This window comes from Dysidea avara, chromosome 12, assembly GCF_963678975.1.
Source record: "Dysidea avara chromosome 12, odDysAvar1.4, whole genome shotgun sequence".
In the NCBI taxonomy this organism is placed as follows: domain Eukaryota; kingdom Metazoa; phylum Porifera; class Demospongiae; order Dictyoceratida; family Dysideidae; genus Dysidea; species Dysidea avara.
The window spans coordinates 1,856,843-1,864,851 of record NC_089283.1 but is presented as its reverse complement, the minus strand read 5'-3'; the positions used below and the strand labels follow the sequence as shown (position 1 = coordinate 1,864,851).

Genomic DNA, 8,009 nt, shown 5'->3' with positions numbered 1-8,009 from the left:
CTTCCAACCACCACGCTTCCGCGTCAGAATTTCCCCTCTTCCGCCTCACCTTGCTTACTTCCGTGTTGCTTCGTTTTTTCTCGGATATTTATCTCAACATGAAAGTTTTTTACAAGCATGAGTCGAGAGTCAACCTTGCCAAAATATGGTATGAGACCTTTTTAATGTACGAGTGTTATGTTAAGCTGGGTGTGTTCCAGATTATGCTGACATAACACCGCGAAATGCTAGTACAGAGTCAGAATTGTCTGCATTTTCGCGTTCCTTCACTGGAGTACACTCTAAAAGTGAACGAAGCAAGATATCAGGGTCTTCTATACAAAGAAGTAACGTGAGAACGAACAGTAGAGCGTCTTCAAGTGGTTCCAGGTGTGCGTTGTATTAGGGTGTTTTAATGTACAGTTTATATGAGAGTACTCCAATAGTTTCATCACAAGGCAGACACCACGTTCAGCACTACATCATGCTCGTACTAGTTCAACTAGTGGACATCACTCCTCTACCACTCATACACCAGCTACTTCAAACACTCCAGCTGCTAACAGGAATGCTAACATAGTTGGTACGCAAGTGACTATTTGCACAACTTCTCGTACAGTCTTACGATTGGCATACTCAATGTTATTGTAGCAATAGTTGAAGGTAGAGGTTTGGCTAGAGGAGAAATAGGCATGGCCAGTATTGACCTGAAGAACCCAGTACTGGTCTTATCACAGGTACAGTGAATTTCTATAATGTATGCATTAATTGGGACCTTACCCATTTTTGTTGAAGTTTTTCTCTTTCGGAGGTAAAATGTATGGGGCCAGGAATTCTTTCTCCGTAGGTTTTTTTTTCCCTGTTGTGTTATTAATAGAGACTCTATACCATCCCTCTGTTGTGCACAGTTCCCAGACACTCAGACATACGTGAAGGTTGTGACCAAGTTGCATGTGTTACAACCATTGGAGGTAAGGGGCCATTATAGAGTGTGCACACATTATAACATGACATCAGATCATCATGCCTAACACTGCTTGTGAGGCTGGCAACATGACCAAGTTATTCCATTTGATTAGTGAACAGTTTGCTGACACCAACCTTGCCACCGTACAGAGGAAATATTTCAACGAGTCTAAAGGTATGTCCATGGGTATAGTAGCAGTTGTTAAATTGGTGATGTGTGTAGGGCTGCAGTATATCAAACAACTTTGTGTGCCAGAATACAATACAGTTGAAATGGAGCTAGCAAACAAGTACGTATTATGTAAAAACCACACACACACACACAAACACACACACACATCGTTGTTTTATTTTATTATTTTTGCAGGTACTATTGTTTGGCAACAGCTTCTGTAAGTTACTCTACTCATTTCATGTCAGTAGTGTTAGAGTCATACTACAGGCATTACTGAAATATGTGGAGTTCATACAGAACATTATCTATGCTCCTAGTTCACTGAAGATTGTGTTCAAGGGTAGTGAGCAAACTACGATGATCGATGCTGCTACGATAAGGAACCTTGAGCTAGTGTGTAATGCTAGAGATCCTTCCAGTAATCACTCTCTGCTTGGTGTATTGAACTATACCAAAACAGTTTTGGGAGGTGACTAGAAATTGTTTTGTAATTTACTGATAATTTTTCTTTTTTGTAGCTCGTTATCTTTGCTCCAATCTCCTACAACCTCTTTGTGGTATGTGTGTTGTACAACATGGACACCTTGATAATCAGGACACCTCGATAATCAGGACACCTCGATAATCAGGACACCTCGATAATCAGGACACCTCGATAATCAGGACACCTCGATAATCAGGACACCTCGATAATCAGGACACCTCGATAATCAGGACACCTCGATAATCAGGACACCTCGATAATCAGGACACCTCGATAATCAGGACACCTCGATAATCAGGACACCTTGATAATCAGGACACTAGTCCATGGTCCTACTTGTATTAGTGTACACACATGCCTGAAATCAGCTAGTAAAGGCACTGTATTATGGTCCCCTTAAGGTGTTTGAAAAATAGTTGGGGCACCACTGCAGTGCATGTTATATAGCCAGTATTGAGAGTCAGTGGGCCAATGGTTAGTTACATACATGGTGTATTTTCATGTGGATGACTGACAACTTCTGTATGATAATGATCACTTGTGTGTTACAGATGTTGGTACGATCAATGCTAGGTTAGACTGTGTTCAGGAGCTGACTGAGAAAGGGGTAATAACCTGTTAATATGTTCTCAAACTGTTCATGTTATATTGTACTAACAGGACCTCTTCTTCAACATTCAAGCTGGTACAGATCACTCTACTGGAACCTGTTAATGTGGACACTTGAGGATCCAGATACTTAGTTAAGGTCCCAAAGTATCTCTTAAGGATGGCTCCAATGTGTCCACATTCCACAGGCTCCTTACCTCCTTGATATGACTTGTTATATTTATTGCCTATTAGTAATCAGTCGGTTCCTGGATGTTGATCATCTCATTTCATTGTGTGTTCAAATCCCCAAACACGAGACAGTCAAAACAGCCGAGAACAAGATAACACACATCATATTCCTCAAGCATGTCCTAGAGCTAGTGGAGCCACTTCGTACAGCTCTAGCTGATGGTGAAGATTCACTACTCAAAGCTTATCATGAGGTACATATGTAATATCTACCTTACCATGTGTTGAGGTGGACATGTAGACACTGGGGGATCCAAGATTCCACACCATTATGGAGAAGATACAAGAGGTGATTCACGATGACACACGATATCAAAAAGGAGCACTCAACATGCGAACACAAAAGTGTTTTGCAGTAAAGGTATTACTTACTTGTGTATGTCACCTTTGATGTGTTACTTCCTGATATTGCATCATTTCCTGATGTGGTAGTCAAAGATTAATGGTGAGTGACACTATAAACCCACAACCATTCACTGCTAACATTTAGGATTACTGGATGTTGCAAGAAGAACTTATACTGAAGTGGTGGATGATATTGCAGGTTATAGTCAGTACTGGATGTGCTGTATATGTAGACTGTGTGCAGTGTACCCTTGCCAACATATAACATGATGCACTTTTAAAGTGAGAAGTGTATGGACCCACTCCTTTGTCCTTACCTACAATAGTCCTATAAGCAGTGAAACTCTAGTCAGCAAGCTCTCCAAATATAGGGAAAATTTGGTTTCAACAGGTGTGGTTCCTCATAAAAGAAAAACCTCTTTATAAATAGGCCAAAGAGTCAGTGCTGAAGTGTCCATGTTAGACAAGCCATGTACAGGTTTGAATATACTGAAACCTGTTGATGGGGACACTTAATGAGGGAACCCCAGCATCGTCCAGTTGAGGTCCCTTAACATGTAAATTTACCTGGAAAATCAGGATACTATTTGTTGATCCCAAGATGTCCATATTACACAAGTTTCACTACAGTTACAATCCTCCCTTATTCACAGAGGTTGTAAAGCAGTTAGCTGAGCAACATAACCTGCCACTGAAGACTGGATACAACACCGTTAGAGGCTTCCACGTCCAGCTATACATTGGCCCAGGGGCTGGAGATGTTCAGAGTATCACTCTCGAGTCATTACCAAATGAGTTCATGAAACCGTCCAAACACAGGAATACGATCAGTTTCACAACTACAGACATGGTGAGCTAACTATGCTAGTATCCCATCATGTGTGTATGTGTGTGTTATCGTAGATCAAACTGAATGGTATGTGTCATATTGGTGTTGGTGTATAGTAGCTAGTGATGCTGTACTGTGCAGATCGTATCCGTGAATCACTACATGAGATCTACCTTATGACTAATGTGTGAGTATACTAAACTCATTACACTATTGTTCATAATATACCTGATGCAGGGTTGTCAGTGACCTGTTGAATGAGATAAGGAGCCATATTGGATGTTTGTACAAACTGACTGAATGTGTGGCTGTGTTGGATATGTTAACCAGCTTTGCTCATGCCTGCACCTTATCTAGTTATAGTGAGTATGGTCTATCAACCTCCACATGTCAGTCACAGTAACACACCACTTGGCTTACAAGGCCAATGCAAGAAATCCTCACAGTTAAAGACATGCATATACACACTTTGTGCTATTAGTACAGTACGCTGGTGTTATAACCACCTGTTCCAGGCCCTGGTCTATATATTCTCCCTGTGGGTAATCTCACCTGGCCTAAATTCAAGGCCAATTGGTTAGGAAGATTTTACAGGGTGGGTTGTGCAATAGCAGTTTTTGTTGTGTGTGTCTGTCAGACATGTGTGACATGCAGCTATGCACATGCAGTGTGTGTGTGTGTGTACGTAATCATTACATGTATTGCTTACATGTATCTCCCATACAGTTAGACCAGAGTTCACTGATACACTGGCTGTGAAGAATGGCCGTCATCCTATCTTAGACAAGTTATCACCTGAGCCACCAGTGGCCAACAATACAGTAAGAGGTTGTGCTGTTGATGTGTTGAGTACTGTTTGTGTGTGTGTAGTACACTTCAGCACAGAATAACTTCCTCATTATAACTGGTCCCAATATGGTGAGTGTGAGCATGCTACACTATGTTACACAGCAACCCAAGTCCTATTACACATACAAATGCACATCAGCACGAACTACAACAGTCATTCATAATAGGGATCGGGCAGAAAAATTTACATATCTCATCATTACAGAGTGGTAAGTCTACATACATGAAGCAGATAGCCTTGATGCAGATCATGGCACAAATTGGCTGCTTTGTACCAGCTGAATATGCCTCATTCCGTGTTGCTGACCAGGTGTTCAGTAGGATTGGATCGGACGATGACATTGAAACCAACGCCTCAACCTTCATGCTAGAGGTGATATTAACTGTCATTGTGTGTACATCCCATTACTACCATCACAGATGAGAGAAATCAACTATATTGTACAGGTACATGTGTGAATTGTTAGTTGGTTGTGTTACATAGTGGCCTTATTTCAGAATGTGACTGATAAGTCATTGTTGATAATTGATGAATTAGGGAGAGGTACTAAATAATTAGCATATACATGGAAGTATATCAGTGGTATGTTTGTTAACAGGTACAAGTAGTGAGGAAGGAGTGGGACTGTGTTTTGCCATTTGCGAGCGTCTGCTGCAAACAAAGGTGTGTGTGTGTGCGTGTGTACGTGCCAATGCTGTACTATTCAAGGCGTTCACCTTCTTTGCCACACACTTCATGGAGCTGACCAATCTGGAGACATTGTATCCCAACGTTGAAAAGTGAGTGTGTTAGTGTATGCAAACATGTTGTTATTGGTCTTGTAATAGTTATCACTTTGAGGTCAAGGTAATAAGCATGATTTGATAAACATGTCAGTTTATCATGCCACTACCCTAGCATTCTTTTAGCGAGGAGGGCAACTGTCAGAAGATATCTTACACTCATGTATTGTCTAAAGGGAAGGCCACAGAACGTCATTATGGTATGCCAGTGTCCATATGTTTGTTAAAGACACGTCAACCTTAGGTCTTCAACTTGCGGAAGTATCCAGTATTCCACGATCTGTTGTGGACGATGCTAAAAGAATTGCAGAATTAGTTCAACAGCAAATACAAGTAAGAACTCAGTCTGGACTCTGGAACCACTTTTGAAACAAATCATTTGAGTTAGTTGCTATTGTTAATTAAACAGCTACTGCAATAGGACCCTCTATACTTTGGGGTCTGAACATATCCTTTCAAAGCTGTTGTGGTTTCTTAGGGCTCCTGGGTGCATTGGTGATTGCTGTCTTCCCATACCAGTAATAATAAATAACTAGCCAGGACACATGGGAATATGGTCTAGTCCTGATTCCACATCTCAGGTGTCCTTTATTTGATCCTAGAATATTCAGTTTGCGTGCCATCATATAAGAGGTTCCTTCAGGCCTTAACATCTCAACTTGTTTATATTTCAGAGGAGTCATCAACAACCTGAGGAAGTGATACAACAAAGAGCAAGATTCCAGCTAGCAATGCAACTGGTACAAGTGGCAAGAAACTCACGACTGGATGCTACCAGCCTCGCGTCTTACATGAAACACCTCAAGACCCAGTATCTACAGCGTCTAGGCCGCGTGACTGACGTAACACCCACACAAACCAATGAAGAATAATTTGGTGTTTAGCCACGCCTTACACACACACTTGTTAAAATCTAATTTATTGATCATCACGTGATTATTAAAATGGTGAATTTCGGGTCGTGACGGAAAGGATGTCGCGGATACCAGACTCGGTGCTTCAAAAACTTCGTGAACTCGAGGTTGAGCTGAGCGAAGGTAAATTAGATACATTGACGCTTGTTAAACAACACCTCGCGGCAGTCACCCGCAAATGTTGACTGATCACAGCGCGCTGTTACCTTAGAATGTGCCAACAAGAAGTATTGTGTGATAAACGAAGTGATATTAATGTATGTGTGTGTATTGGGTTGACTGCACACGCGATGAGTGTGTCATTTCAACGGGGTGTGAATGAAAGTGTCCCGATTTCCACAGGTGACATCACTGTGCAGGGTTTTGAGAAGAAGAAGCACAAACTACTAGCACCTTACTTATCAGGTGATGACTTTGTTGTTAACATGTTTACCACTTAACCAGTGATGTTGTTAGTATTTTACACACATTAGTGTCAACACATTTGCTATGTATAATCTTGCCATAGGCTTGTGTATGTGATGTGTCAATTTGTAATGTGATTGTTATCTGGTGTGAATGTTGAAATGTGTTGTAACAATGTTTGGCCGTAAAATGTAGCACTGTCAGGCTTTTCACTGCTTATTATAGAAATCTGTTAGTGTTTAGTAAACTGAAGATTGTTAATAGTATTGTGTGATGGTGTCTTTCCCAATACAGACTCGGCCAGTCCTGGTGGTGGTGGTGGTACAACTGGCGGTAGTGGTGCTAGTACACCAACTTCGACAACGACCACACCTTCTCGGTTAACCACACCCACGACTGCTGGCAATCAGGGTAGTCTTGAAAGAAGGTCACATGCTGCAAATGGTCCCCCTCCTCCTGTAGCTCCCAAGACTTCTCCCCATCCTCATCATCATGGTCACACAAGTAAGGGGTTTTTCTTGTGTGATGAGACTTTATTTAGTGGCCACCACATTAATAAGGCCATTCTATGAAGTAGGTCCCAAACATAGCTAGGTGTACTTCATTAATAAGAGTACCTCATTATAATGATCATGTCAGTGTATCCCAAACAACTCCCAAATGTAGCTAATGCATACCTTGTATACTTTTTCTTCCTGTGAGTAGCCCTATTTTCAAGGTCTCACATTCTTGTCCAGTATTTTATGACATGTTTATGCTATGTTTAACTTGTGGTATATTCCAGAGGCCCATGCGGCTGCTGTACAGCAGGCACTCAAACAGCACGTGGCTTCTCAAGAGGCTGCACCGATGTTCCATCGAAGAACATCGTTGCTGAATAAGCAGCAGCAACAACAACAGCAAGGAAGTGGTAGTAACACTCCATCTTCAAGTAGTTTGGAGAACACTTCAGTCACGTCTCCTCCCCCTTCATATCAACCATCCGCCAGTCCTGTTACCGTGGCAACAACTCCACCTGCCCAGCAATACCAGCAACATGCTGGGGGACAGTATCCACAGCAACAGTCACCTCAAGATCAACCACCACCTTCATATCATCTGGTATGCAACACAGCGTAATAGTTGTACAGTCATTTGGTTAGTTACTTTGTTGGTTACTGTTTTAAAGTAGTAGGAGAGAATTATCACTTTGCTTATTGTGTGTAGTCCGCGTCACCTGGTGACATGCCCACTGGACGTAGCAGCCCAAGGTTTAATCGAGGGGCAGCAGGTCGTGCGGTTGCCCCGTCTATCCGATATCCACAACAACAGCAGCAACAACAACAGCAACAGCAACAACACCAGCGATCTCATTCACCTGCTCAAAGTCCTGAAACAGTAATCGATGGACTACCAGGTACGTGACATCACATGTCTCTTATAAAGTGTTGACTACATTAT

General features: G+C 41.9%; 2 protein-coding genes across 7 annotated transcripts in view; both read left to right on the top strand.

Annotated features, from left to right (window-relative positions):
* The first annotated feature begins 29 nt into the window (after nt 1–29).
* On the top strand, nt 30–6,195 carry LOC136241557 (mutS protein homolog 4-like). 6 transcript variants are annotated; one of them, XM_066032785.1, is made up of 31 exons: nt 30–148; nt 201–324; nt 426–562; nt 631–716; nt 888–950; nt 997–1,120; nt 1,169–1,235; nt 1,313–1,337; nt 1,388–1,589; nt 1,639–1,677; nt 2,156–2,211; nt 2,265–2,289; nt 2,448–2,638; nt 2,686–2,805; nt 2,877–2,889; nt 2,935–2,994; nt 3,443–3,639; nt 3,693–3,705; nt 3,760–3,805; nt 3,856–3,980; nt 4,345–4,439; nt 4,489–4,536; nt 4,673–4,840; nt 4,888–4,914; nt 4,966–5,011; nt 5,067–5,131; nt 5,177–5,247; nt 5,296–5,314; nt 5,366–5,450; nt 5,495–5,583; nt 5,925–6,195. In XM_066032785.1, exons 1-31 carry the CDS (start codon nt 118–120, stop codon nt 6,120–6,122), a joined length of 2,655 nt encoding a protein of 884 aa, XP_065888857.1. In that variant the 5' UTR covers nt 30–117; the 3' UTR covers nt 6,123–6,195. The 6 variants fall into 6 exon arrangements, with proteins under 6 accessions (XP_065888857.1, XP_065888856.1, XP_065888855.1 ...); XM_066032784.1 differs by having other exon boundaries at nt 201–369; nt 2,935–2,988; XM_066032783.1 differs by having other exon boundaries at nt 201–369.
* The window catches only part of LOC136241555 (disco-interacting protein 2 homolog C-like), a 23,980-nt gene continuing 22,139 nt past the window's right edge, over nt 6,169–8,009 (top strand). The window contains exons 1-5 of the mRNA XM_066032782.1: nt 6,169–6,287; nt 6,507–6,569; nt 6,864–7,073; nt 7,354–7,670; nt 7,776–7,965. Coding sequence (XP_065888854.1) covers nt 6,224–6,287; nt 6,507–6,569; nt 6,864–7,073; nt 7,354–7,670; nt 7,776–7,965 — 844 coding nt within the window. The 5' untranslated portion in view covers nt 6,169–6,223. The remainder of the gene's footprint in view (nt 6,288–6,506; nt 6,570–6,863; nt 7,074–7,353; nt 7,671–7,775; nt 7,966–8,009) is intronic.

What these genes read in the sequence shown, in the direction of transcription:
- LOC136241557 (XM_066032783.1), top strand. Translation starts at nt 118, where the DNA reads ATGAGTCGAGAGTCAACCTTGCCAAAATATG. An exon ending in AAATCAACTATATTGTACAG is followed by an intron (nt 4,915 to 4,965) that starts GTACATGTGTGA and finishes GCCTTATTTCAG; the next exon opens with AATGTGACTGATAAGTCATT. An exon ending in TAGTTCAACAGCAAATACAA is followed by an intron (nt 5,584 to 5,924) that starts GTAAGAACTCAG and finishes TTTATATTTCAG; the next exon opens with AGGAGTCATCAACAACCTGA.